The sequence below is a fragment of the Musca vetustissima genome, unplaced genomic scaffold (assembly GCF_032173495.1).
Source record: "Musca vetustissima isolate MV318-11 ecotype Yass unplaced genomic scaffold, APGP_CSIRO_Mvet_v1 utg57753, whole genome shotgun sequence".
Classification (NCBI taxonomy): Eukaryota; Metazoa; Arthropoda; class Insecta; order Diptera; family Muscidae; genus Musca; species Musca vetustissima.
In genome coordinates, this window is record NW_026881253.1 from 39,237 (window position 1) to 52,652 (window position 13,416).

Genomic DNA, 13,416 nt, shown 5'->3' on the forward strand with positions numbered 1-13,416 from the left:
TTTATTTTATTAGAAGAGGAGGAGATGAAAGAGACATATTTCTATGTTTTTAATCGCGTTGATAGCTTTCTGGTCGTTTAAAGAACATTTAGCAAGTCTATATAAACCAGGGATGCACGCCCTTGCACTCTAGCGGTCAGCTCAACTCACACGGATTCTTACGCTCATTTGTTTAGTCGCCGTTGAGACTTCAACGAGTAAACATGTCTATGGTGGTGTGCATAATTTTGCGGCTACGCTTAAGCGGCCCACACACGTCAAATATGTACGTTTGACGATGTGAAGCTCCTAGGCCACAAACATAGCAACAAAACTTCATTTCGAATTTGGTTTTTGAAGATGGACAGCGATAGGGACGACGTAAAAAAGGCCGACCTTTTTTATTTAATTAAATTCTTTTAATTTCATTCACACCGATGGATCGCACATGTTTAACGTGTGTGGGCCGCTTTAGCTTTGTGTACTAGTCTCACACATACATATACAAATTGCCATCCTCTCACCGTGTGCATCACTGATATAAACTGTAAAACATTTGGACTTTACTCTACAATAAGAAAAATATACACTGCAAAAAATACACTCGTTGGAATTCCAATATTTTTTCATACACTGCAAAAATTATAACTGCCAAAAATCTGGTTATTTAAAATTTCAATACACTGAAAAATACACTTTTTTTGCAAATTAAAAAAATGAATTTTTTGCTTTTTTGCAAAATTTGAAAAGTACAATGCAAAAAAAGTTTTTATTTTTTTTTTAAATTATACACTGTAAAAAATTAGTTTTGAAATTTACAAATAAGAATTTTCAATTGTTTTACTTGAATTAAACGTATATGTCCACTATAAAAAATCCACTGCAAAAATATTTTTGAAATTACAAAAAAACATGTGCAAAATTTTTAAAATACACTGCATTTTGGTTTTTTTTTTTGAAAATTTAAAAAATATATTGCAAAAAATTTAGGGGAAAAATAAAAAAACAAGAAAAAAACACTGGAAAATTGTTTTGAAATTTACAATCAAAACTGTTTTTATATTTTATAAAAAGTACACTGCAAAAAAAGTATTTTCAAAATTTACAAAAAAAAAAAAAAATTTAATTGATTCTTACTTTTTTCATATAAAATTCATTTTAACAATATTTTAACTCAAAAAATACACTGTAAAAAATTATATTCTTTTGAGATAAAAATTTTATAGCAATAAAAAATACAAAATAAATGTATGTTCTAATTTTTTATATACTGTAAAAAATATCAATTAAAAAATAATAATTTGTTATTGTTGTGAATTTGTTGTTCTGTCACCTGTTTTTGTCTTCCGTCTTCTAAAGAAACAAATTTAAAAAAATAATAAAAATTATTACCAAGTTTAGAGTCCTTTTCGAAAAGACTAGTTGCTCTTTTGTTGAAACACTGCTTCTTCTTATACATACAAACACACCTTTGTGTGTATGTATGTGTGTATCATTAATAATTATGTGATAGAAAAATATGAACTTAGTAGGTCAATAAAAAAAATATTAAAACAAAGCTTAGGTTTAGTTTGGGGAGGCGGGGGCCATTATAAAAAATTATGGAGGTAACTTTTTTCTTCAAAGAAAAAATTTAAACCTAAGCTTTTTTTAAAGGAGTAAATGTATGTGTGTGTAGGTGAGTAAGTGTGTCGATGAGTGTGTATGTGTGATTTTTTCAAAAAATTATTGAGTGATCGTTAATTGGATTTTTTTTGTTTGTATGAAAAACTAAATCTATTAAAAATCGGCTTAAACATACACTAACTAACATCTTTTTCTCTTAGTGTATATCCATTTTTTTCTTTTGCTTTCTTTCTTAGTTTTCTTTATAAAAAAAATATATTGTAACTCTTCCGAAAAGGAAGAGGGTTTAAAAAAATCCGATTAATAATTATAAACATTATTTTATAATTCTTCATGTAGCTGTTGTTGTTTCTTGTTTGTATACATAAGTAAGTTTGTGTAGTTGTTGTTGTGGTTATTGCTGATGATAATGTTGTTGTAGTTGTTGTTGTTGGTGTGGTTGTTGTAGTGGTTATTGCTGATATTATCATAGAGATCCGAATATTGAGTGTATATGAGGATGTATGGGTATTGCGTGCGACAGTGTTGGTGGTGGACCCGAAGTTGGTGGTGGCGGTGCCGCTGGCTGTTGACTATGGGCATGGGCCGTATTGACCACATGCCCACCACCACCACCCGGCTGCTGTTGATGATGGTGGGCAGCTGCTGCCGCTGCGGCTGCTGCAGCAGAGGCCGGCAAAGCGCCCACAGGCGGTAAGGTTATGGACAATGTTACCGTTTGTGGAGTTTGACTATGGGCAGCCGCCGCTGCGGCCGCCGCCGATGCACTACCATGCTGACCCACCTGTTGCTGCTGTTGCTGTTGCGAAGGATGCGAGGAATTATGCCCTGCCGCTGCCGACACTGTCGATGTGCCCTGTTGTCCACCAGCCCCCGCCACCGTTGTTGTCGTGGTGGAGGGATGTCACTGGGCCACTACCACCGATGTTGGGGCATTTTGCTGCCCCACAACTCCGGGTGCCACCGAATTGGCCACACTTACCGATACCGCCGATGGTCCATTGTTGTGCGCAGCCGTTGGCTGTTGAAACGGATGCTGGAATGGTGGTCCATAACACTGGGGGAAATACAATTCGTTTTTCACCTGTGATCCGGGATTGGGCACACCGCCCACACCACCCATGCCACGCGGCAGAATATTATTTTTATTGTCACCCGCCGGATTGTTGTTGTTATTGAGAAATTGTTGAGCTGCAGCGTTTTTGGTTTCATTGATTAAATGATTGGCGGCAGCAGCGGCTGCGGCCGCCGATGCAGCAGCAGCTGCGGCATGTGAATTGTTGTTATTGGCGTTATTGTTGGCATTGTTGTTGTTGTTCTGGCTGCTATTGGCGGTATTGTTCGCCTGGCGGCTGCGTTTTGTTGTCGGATTCATGTGATTGTCAATGTGTTTGGTCACTTCGTTTTCGGTGGCGAAGCGTCGTCGACAATTTGGCATGGGACAGCAGAAGGGACGATCACCCTGGATAGAGAGAGGGAGAAAAAACAAACTTATTAGTAAATAATTAAAACAAAAACGTATGGACCCGAAGATGTATTCGGAAGGTATCCTGGGACCTTCAAATTTCATCTGCGAACAGTAGATGTCTTCTGGTGACATCTACTCAACCGTCGAAGTCTTCGGATGACATCTACTTAATCGCATATGGCTTCAGATGACCTCCACTGAATCGTAGATTGCTTCGGATCACTTCCACTTCATCGTAGATACCTTCAAATGACCTCTACATAACCTTAAATGCACTCTATTTGAATCTATATACCTCATCGTAAATGACATCAATAGAACTTTACGGAATCGTAGATGTCTTCGGAACACTTCTACTTTGTGGTAGATACCTTCGGATGACCTCTACTCAACCTTAAATGACCTCTATTTAAATCGATATATCTTTCGACGACCTCTACTTAACTGTAGATGGCTTCCGATCACGTCCGAACCTTAGATGACTTCTATTTGAGTCTATATACCTTCCGATGTCCTCTACGTCATCGTAAATGGCTTCATATGACATCCACTGAATCCCAAATGGCTTCGGAGCACTTCCACTTTATCATAGATACCTCTAGATGACCTCTGCCGAACCTTAGATTACCTCTATTTGAATTTATATACCTTCTGATAACCTCTACTTCATCGTAAATGGCTTCAGATGACCTCGTAGATGCCTTCCGATCATATCCACTTCATTGTAGATACATTCGGATGACCTCTAAATAACCTTATATGCCCTCTGTTTGAATCTACATACCTTCCGCGACCTCTACTTCATCGTAAATGACTTCGGATTGCTTCCACTTCGTTATTGATACTTTAATGACCTCTACGGAAACTATGATTGTCTCTATTTGAATCTATATACCTTCCGATGTCCTCTACTTCAACGTATATGGCTACCGATGACATCAGTTCTCACTTAGATTTCAGTTAATGACGTTAGAAGCCATATACTGACCAGTAGATAAAGTCTGAACTCATTTACTGCCCAGTAAATGAAGTCGGATCTCATCTACTGACCAGTAGATTAAGAAGGGACTTATCTACTGGCCTCTAGATGACATCGGAACTCATATACTCTCCAGTAGATGAACTCAGGTCACATATACTTATCTTCTACGAAGTAGGAGTGGACATGCCACCTCAAGAGCCATCTTAATGGCCTCAGAATTCATATACAGCCATGTAGACGACCTCAAGGATCAGATTTTGTTAAGTAGTGACCTTAGGGCACATACTCAATAAAGAATACGACCTCAGGTCTCGTATTTTAGCAAGTAGGTTACCTCTAGACACACCGATTTTGAAGTATATGACCTCAGGGGCCATCTATTTTCATTAGATGACTTCAGGCCTATTCACTGCCAATTAGGAGACCTTATCTCCATCGACGATCTATTATTAATTCGATGACTTCAGGAACCATCTACTATCAATTAGGAGAACTCAAAGTCAACTATGTTTACCTCAGGTCCCGCCATTGTCAAGTTTGTGGCTTCACACCACCTCCATTGTCAAGTAGATAACCTCAGGTCACCTCCATTATCAAGTAGGCAACCTCAGACCAGTTCCGCTGTGAAGTAAACGCATTCACTGCCAAGTAGATAACCTCAGACCACCAACACTACCACGTAGATAACCTCAGGTCATTCTATTATCAAGGAAACACCCTCAGGCCACCTCCAGAATCAAGTAAATAACCTCAGGACACCTCCATAGTTATGTATATAAGCTCAGAACACCGCTATTGTCATGTAGATAACCTCAGGCTACATCCAATGCTACGTAGATAATCTCAGGTAACCTCCATGGTCATGTGTATAACCTCAGGTCATCTCCATTATGATGTAACCTCAGGCCACCCCCACTGTCAAGTATATAACCTCAGTTCACCTCCAGTGCCACGTAGATATCTTCAGGCCTACTATATTGTCAAGTGTATAACTTCAAGTCACCTCCATTATCTAATAAATAATCTCAGAGTTTTCGTCGGATGACTTCGAATCTTATTTACTATAAAGTGAATCACCTTCGGAGCTCATCTCCTTTTAAGGTAATCTTAGACCATCTTCCCTAAAATAATGACATCCGATTTCATCCTTCATGGAGTTGATGACCTCTAAATAGAGAACTATCCCCCCATTTTCTATACATCCTTAATATACCACTACCTGGTGGGTCCGTGTATGCTGATCCAATATCGCCTTCTGACGGAAATCTTTGCCACACTGGCCGCACTTGTAGGGCTTCTCGCCGGTATGGATGCGGACATGCTGAAAAAGAAAGAAAATAAGTTTCAATATTGGAACCTTAATTCTTATCTATTATGTCCCGCCCTCCTCACCTGATTCAAAATCGTTCTCTGCCGGAAGAAACGCGGACAATACAGACATCCGAATGGCTTCTCATTCGTGTGGATGCGCAAATGCTGGGTCAAATGTGATTGCTGGCGGAAACGTTTGCCGCACTCGGGGCAGGGATAGGGACGCGATTCGATATGTATGCAACCGTGTTGCAGCAGTGTCGTCTTCTGTTTGAATTCCTTATCACAAATCGGACAGCGTACGTAGAGCGGCATATTGGCCGGACGGATACCGATGTGTGAGAGGACATCGGGTAAGATTTTTTGTCCTAAAGGGGTGGGGAGACAAAGAAAAAAGGGAAATTAGTTATTTCTTTAGGAAGGCGATATTCTCCAGACCCACTACCTTTACCATCCTTAAAGTAGGCGGGATAATGTATACCTCCATCTTGACCATTCTGTGAATCATCATCGTTATAGCCATCATTGGCAATGCCATTCTTTGTGTCAGTCTCATCGCCCGGATAGGGTACATCTTGGGGCCACAATGTCGGATGGGGTCCGTTTTTGAATATGAGATGGGGTGAAACATCTGTGGGGAAGAGATAGAAAAGAATCTAATGATAATCTGAGGCAAATTATGGTGGAGTGAGACATCTAACTAAGCTACTCTAGAGAGGTGGGGGTTGTATGGAGCCAAGCTAAGTGCTTCAGCACTCTCTGGTATTTTTTTTTTTTAGGGTTTTGATTTTTTTTGTAAATAGAGGTAGGTAGAAGTTTTGAGAGACTTACAGTAAAATTTTGAAAAGGTTTTGCCAGATGTTTTAGTTTTTTCTTATCTTATAGATCTTCCCAAAATAATGACCTTAAGAGGAGGAGCTCATCGGAAATTCAGAGAATTTGGAATTTTTATTTTTTGTATAGCCTAAAGGTAGGCACTTTTGCCAAGAAATTTTTGAGCCTATGAACCTGAAGATGCCAGCCAATTGGAAATTTTGAATTTTCAGCCTAAAAGTATGCACTCTGAATGGTCCAGAGCCAGCCGGGGAGCCGATTGGAGATTTAGAGAGTTATTATTTTTTCGCCTGGAATTTGTAAAGGCCAGGGCTTGCTAGCCAATTGGAAATGTTGAGAATTTTAATTATTTTCCATCCTAAAAATATGCACTTCGAAGAGTTCAAAGGCTGTCAGGGAGCCAATTGGAGATTTAGAGAGTTTTTAGATAACCTCAGTCTAACTCCATTGCCAAGTAGACGACCTCAGGCCACCTCCATTGTCAAGTAGATAACCTCAGACCACCTTCATGCTCAAGTAGATAACCTCTGGATACCTCGATGGTCAAGTAGGTAATCTCAGGTTACCTCATTGTCAAGTAGATAACCTCTGGACACCTCCATGGTCAAGTACGTAACCTCAGGTTACCTCATTGTGAAGTAGATAACCTCAGGCCACTTCCATGCTCAAGTAAATAACCTCTGGACACCTCCATGGTCAAGTAGGTAACCTCAGGTCACCCCCATACCCAAGTAGATAACCTCTGGACACCTCCATGCTCAAGTAGGTAAACTCAGATTACCTCATTGTCAAGTATATAACCTCAGTCTACCTCCATGCTCAAGTAGATAACCTCTGGACACCTCCATGGTCAAATAGGTAACCTCAGGCCACCTCCATTGTCAAGTAGATAACTTCAGGCCACCTCCAAGCTCAAGTAAATAACCTTTGGATACATTCATGGTCAAGTAGATAACCTCAGGCCACCTCCAATCTCAAGTAGATAACCTCTGGACACCTCCATGCTCAAGTAGGTAACCTCTGGACACCTCATTGTCAAGTAGATAACCTCAGGCCACCTCCATTGTCAATTAAATAACCTCAGGCTACGTTTATTGTCAAGTAGATAATCTCAGGGCACCTCCATGCTGAAGTAGATAACTTCTGGACACCTTCATGGTCAAGTAGATAACCTCAGGTTAGCTCATTGTCACGTAGGCAACCTCCATTGTCAAGTAGATAACCTCAGGTTAGCTCATTGTCACGTAGGCAACCTCCATTGTCAAGTAGATAACCTCAGGCCACCTCCATGATAATGTAGATAACCTCTGGACACCTTCTTGGTCAATTAGGTAAACTCAGCCTAAAAGTTGCCCTTTAATTTTAATTTTTTTTTCAGCCTAAAAGTATGCACTGCGAAGGGTCCAGAGGCTGCCAAGGAGCCACTGGGTGATACAGATTTTTTTTAAATATGATTTCCAGCCTAAAAATGTGCCGGAGAGGTTACCAGAGTATTCCGATTCTATTTTGTTTAATGTTTAATTTTTGCAGCCTAAAAGTATGCAAGGCGAACGAGTCTATTTTTTACCCTCTCTCTCTCCTTAAAGTCATTATTCGAGGAAAATCAGCCAATTCCTTGATAACAAAGTGCTTCACACACAGAGAATTTTCCAGATTTTGAATTTTCCAATTTTTTTTCCAATTTTTCAAAACAATAATCGAATTTTGATTTTTTGAGGCCGAAAAGTGGGGGGTTTCATTTTGCCCTAAACTGTAACTCTCAGGTGATCTCAACTAATTTTTTTCTGTTTCTCATTTTTTTTTGGATTTTTTTGTTTTTGTATTCAAGAACTGTCGCTCGCCTTGGTGGGTTCGCACATGTTGATTAAGGATGGCCTTCTGGCGAAAGTGCTTGCCGCACTCGGGACACGCAAAGGGCTTCTCACCCGAATGGATGCGAACATGTTGATTGAGTATTGCCCGCTGGCGAAAGCCTCGATTGCAGTAGCCGCACGTGAACGGCTTCTCATTGGCATGGATGCGCAGATGCTGGGTCAGATGCGATTGTTGGCGAAAACGTTTGCCACACTCGGAGCAGGGATACGGCCGGGCATCGGTGTGTATGCGATCATGTTGCAGCAGGGTACTTTTCTGTTTGAAATCTTTGCCACAGGTTAGGCATTTGAAGAGTCGCAGATCACTGTGAGGTTTGGGGGGTTTATGGCTACGACCACTACCACCTCCTCCGCCGCCGCCTCCACCACCTCCCGTACCGGTGCCATTGCTGGTTGTATTATTTTGATGTCCCCCGGTGCCACCAGCACCACCATTCTGTTGCTGACCATTGGCTGAGCCATTCTGTCCCGGCAGTAGCTCGGGCAAGGCATATGCATCCATATTGGGTCCATTACCTGCTCCCTGATCCATTGCGCCATTTAAACCCGGCAGCACAGGTTTATTGAGATAATGTAACGGTGGGAAACCGGGTGGTGCCATAAGGCCACCTTGGGCGCCAGGATGTCGGGGGGCATAATAGCTGGACAATTCACCATTTTGGGAGCCAGGAAAACCATTATTGCCATGATCATTGGCCTGGCCATTCTGCTGGACATTGTGCGGATTATTCCCCGCCGGGTTATTGTCGGATGACGAGGCGGCATTGGCATTTTGCTGCTGCTGCTGATGGGGATCATTTGAGCTTTGGTTTGGATTTGATTGTGGATTGGAATTTGGTTGCTGCAGACCATTGACCTGGAAAGATAAATAGAGAGAGGGGAGGAGAGAGAAAGAGAGGGAGAAAATATTAAAATGTGCCATATTATCTGAATAAAATATTATTTTACATTTGTAGATAAATTATCTATGTTAAGAAAAACTAAAAAAATATTTTCTAAAATTTGGATATTTTATCTAGATAAATTATCTACATTATCTAAGTTTTAAAGAAGCATTTCTGTGTATATAGATAATTTATACACGTTATCCCGAGTTTTTCGAATCAGTTTTAGTACTAAAAAACGTTTAGATAAATTATCTAAATTTTGCGGACACTGCAGATACTTTTCAAATCCATAGATAAGTTATCTACGCCTCATAAAATTATTTTTAGTTTATTTAAATTGTGTAGATAAATAATCCAAAATTTTTTAATGAACATCCAGCCCTCTTGGAATTATCTAGATAAATTATCTATTTTATCTAAAACTTACAGAAGTGTTTTGAGCCGTGCAGAAAAATTATAGACGTTATTCTAACTTTTTAAAAGCAGCTTTAGTGCTAAAACATAGTATAGATAAATTATCTTAATTCCCCTAACCTTAAAGATAAATTTCAAACATATAGATAAGTTATCTAAACCTGATAAAATGATTCTTAGATTATTAAATTTGTGCCCTTCGATACTTTTAATGGATTTTCAGCCCTCTATGAATTATCAAGATAAATTATCTATGTTATCTTAACCTCAAGGATGCATTTTTTAGCCGTGCACATGCATTATAGACGTTATCCCGACATTTTAAAAGCACTTTTAGTACTAAAATATTTTATAGATAAATTATCTAAATTTTCCCGAGCTTGTAGATACATTTCGAATGCATAGATAAGTTATCTAAACCACATAAAATGATACTTAGATTATTAAAATTGTGTTCTTCGACACTTTTAATAGATTTTTCAGCCCTCATGGAATTATCTAGATAAGTTGTCTATGCTATCTTTAGCTCAAGGAAACATTTTTAGGCATGCAGATAAATTCTAGACGTTATCCCGACATCTTAGAAGCACTTTTAGTACTAAAATATCTTATAGATAAATTATCTAAATTTTCGTATCTTGTAGATACGTTTCGAATCCGTAGATAAGTTATCTAAACCTCATAAAATGTTTCTTAGATTATTAAAATTGTGTTCTTCGACACTTTTAATGAATTTTCAACCCTCTATGAATTATCTAGATAAATTATCTATGCTGTCGTAAGCTCAAGGAAACACTTTTAGGCGTGCAGATACATTATAGACGTTATCCCGACATCTAAGAAGCAGTTTTAGTGCTAAAACATTGTATAGATAAATTATCTAAATTCCCCTATCCTTAAAGATAAATTTCAAACATATAGATAAGTTATCTAAACCTCCTAAAATGATTCTTAGATTATTAAAATCTAGTTCTTCGACACATTTAATGGATTTTCAGCCCTCTATGAATTATCTAGATAAATTATTTATGTTATCTTAACCTCAAGGAGACATTTTTAGGCGTGCATATACATTATAGACGTTATGCCGACATCTTAGAAGCACATTTAGCACTAAAATATTTTATAGATAAATTATCTAAACTTTCCCGAGCTTGTAGATACATTTCGAATGCAAAGATAAGTTATCTAACCCTCATAAAATGATTCTAAGATTATTAAAATTATGTTCTTCGGCACTTTTAATGGATTTTCAGCCCTCTATGAATTATCTAGATAAATTATCTATGTTATCTTAAACTCAGGGAAACATTTTTAGGCATGCAGATACATTATAGACGTTATCCCGACATCGTAGAAGCACATTTAGTACTAAACTATTTTATAGATAAATTATCTAAATTTTCCGAACCTTGTAGATACATTTTGAATGCATGGATAAGTTATCTAAACCTCATTACATGATTCTTAGATTATTAAAATTGTGTTCTTCGACACTTTTTTCTGCCCTCTATGAATTATCTAGATAAATTATCTATGTTATCTTAACCTCAAGGAGACATTTTTAGGCGTGCATATACATTATAGACGTTATGCCGACATCTTAGAAGCACATTTAGCACTAAAATATTTTATAGATAAATTATCTAAACTTTCCCGAGCTTGTAGATACATTTCGAATGCAAAGATAAGTTATCTAACCCTCATAAAATGATTCTAAGATTATTAAAATTATGTTCTTCGGCACTTTTAATGGATTTTCAGCCCTCTATGAATTATCTAGATAAATTATCTATGTTATCTTAACCTCAAGAAAACATTTTTAGGCGTGCAGATACATTATATACGTTATTCCGACATCTTAGAAGCACTTTTAGTACTGAAATATTTTATAGATAAATTATCTAAATTTTCCGGACCTTGTAGATACATTTCGAATGCATAGATAAGTTATCTAAACCTCATAAAATGATTCTTAGATTATTAAAATTGTGTTCTTCGACACTTTTTTCTGCCCTCTATGAATTATCTAGATAAATTATCTATTTTATCTTAACCTCAAGAAAATTTTTAATCATGCAGATACATTATAGACGTTATCCCGACATCTTAGAAACACTTTTAGTACTAAAATACGTTATAGATAAATTATCTAAATTTTCCGGACCTTGTAGATACATTTCGAATGCATAGATAATTTATCTAAACCTCATAAAATGATTCTTAGATTATTAAAATTGTGTTCTTCGACACTTTTAATGGATTTCCAGCCCTCTTGGAATTATCTAGATAAATTATCTATGTTATCTTAACCTTATTAGAAGCACTTTTAGTATTAAAATATTTTATAGATAAATTATCTAAATTTTCTGGATCTTGTAGATACATTTCGAATGCAAAGATAAGTTATCTAAACCTCATTAAATGATTCTTAGATTATTAAAAATGTGTTCATCGACACTTTTAATGGATTTTCAGCCCTCTATGAATTATCTAGATAAATTATCTATGTTGTCTTAACCTTAAGGAAACATTTTTAGGCGTGCAGATTTTTAGTTCAATAAAATTCTGTAGGTAAATAACTCGTCATTCTCAAAGCGTTTTCCACCTTCTTTGAATTATCTAGATAAATTATCTATGTTATCTACATCTCAAGGAAACATTTTTAGACGTACAGATAAATTATGTTCGCCTTACGAACTTCTTATTATGTTATTCGACACTTTTTATCCATTTCCAGTTTTCTATGAATTATCTAGATAAATTATCTATTTTATCTAAATCTCGAAGAACGTACATATAAATTATTCTCGCCGTACGAACCTCTTAGAGTGCTAACAAGTTATATAGATAAATTATCTACACTTTCCGGTCCTTTATCTGTAAGCTCTAAAGCTTAGATAAAATATTTAAACCTTATAAAATGATTTTTAGTTTATTTATATGGTGTATATAAATTATCCGATATTTTTTAAGGGATTTGCAACACACTTGGAATTATCTAGATAAATTATCTACCTTATCTAAACCTAAAACATCCATTTTTAGGTGTGTAGATAAGTTATAGACGTTATCCCAAGCTCTTAAAAGCCGTTTTAGTGCCGAAAAATTGCATAGATAAATTATCTGAATTATCTGCAAGATAATTTTTTTACTATAAACTGTACGAATATGTTCTCCAGACCTCATAGAACGATTTTATTGTTATTCCAATTCTTTAGATAAATGATTCATCTTTTTTAGATAATTTATCTACCTCATTATTTACGGTATCTACAACTTCCTTACTCACCTGATTCATATTCACATCATCATCATTGGTTCCGTTTGTTCTCTGCTGTTGTTGTTGCTGCTGCTGTTGCTGTTGTGGCGGGTATGGACTGGTCGAGGGTGAACCCTGTTGTCTACCAGTTCCCCCCGCCCCACCACCACCATCCGCACCACCATTTTCACGACCATGTGGATCACCACCACCATTGGGTGAATGTGATGTTGGACCATTTGATGCGCCCGCCTGGCCATTTGCCGTAATGGCATTTTGTTGTTGTGCACTCAAGTGTTGTTGTTGTATGCCAGGATACATTTCGGTGCCCCATTGTCCTGGGGTACCACCAATTGCGGCGGCATTTCGTTCAGCTTCCTGGGAATCTTTATAGAGGACATAGGGCTGACCGGTGTCCTGTGTGATGCAATACATTATTTGACGTGGCACTTTGAGGCCGGCGGCTATGCAGGCCGCAAACGAGGCTGAGAAGTTGATTGCCATTTTGTGGGCTGCTTCTTCTTCTTCCTCGTATTTTTCTTTGTGGGTGGGTGTTTTTTTAATTTATCAGTTGCTTGTCGTGGGTTTAGGTCTTAGCTAAACCTCGGTTTTAATTCTCTCTTTCTTTTGGGTTTCGTTTTCTCTTCGGGTTTTCTTGTTGTTGTGATAATCTCAAACTCTCCCCTTTTAGGGAGAGCCTCAGTGATAACTACTCAAATTCATATTTGGTGAGAGAGAATTCGTTGAATTTAAGTATTAATTACTCTCTCTCTCTTTTG

General features: G+C 37.6%; 1 protein-coding gene across 2 annotated transcripts; it reads right to left on the minus strand.

Moving 5' to 3' along the window:
* Nucleotides 1-2,469: 2,469 nt before the first annotated feature.
* Nucleotides 2,470-13,141, minus strand: LOC133327232 (zinc finger protein 768). 2 transcript variants are annotated; one of them, XM_061535794.1, is made up of 6 exons: nucleotides 12,656-13,141; nucleotides 8,126-8,915; nucleotides 5,812-5,997; nucleotides 5,448-5,734; nucleotides 5,275-5,376; nucleotides 2,470-3,067 (listed from the first exon to the last, which is right to left on the minus strand). In XM_061535794.1, exons 1-6 carry the CDS (start codon nucleotides 13,139-13,141, stop codon nucleotides 2,510-2,512), a joined length of 2,409 nt encoding a protein of 802 aa, XP_061391778.1. In that variant the 3' UTR covers nucleotides 2,470-2,509. The 2 variants fall into 2 exon arrangements, with proteins under 2 accessions (XP_061391778.1, XP_061391777.1); XM_061535793.1 differs by having other exon boundaries at nucleotides 5,272-5,376; nucleotides 8,042-8,915.
* Between the last annotated feature and the right edge of the window lie 275 nt (nucleotides 13,142-13,416).

What these genes read in the sequence shown, in the direction of transcription:
- LOC133327232 (XM_061535793.1), bottom strand. Translation starts at nt 13,141, where the DNA reads ATGGCAATCAACTTCTCAGCCTCGTTTGCGGCCTGCATAGCCGCCGGC. An exon ending in TGAATCAGGTGAGTAAGGAA is followed by an intron (nt 8,916 to 12,655) that starts GTTGTAGATACC and finishes AATGGTCTGCAG; the next exon opens with CAACCAAATTCCAATCCACA. An exon ending in ACATGTGCGAACCCACCAAG is followed by an intron (nt 5,998 to 8,041) that starts GCGAGCGACAGT and finishes TCTTCCCCACAG; the next exon opens with ATGTTTCACCCCATCTCATA.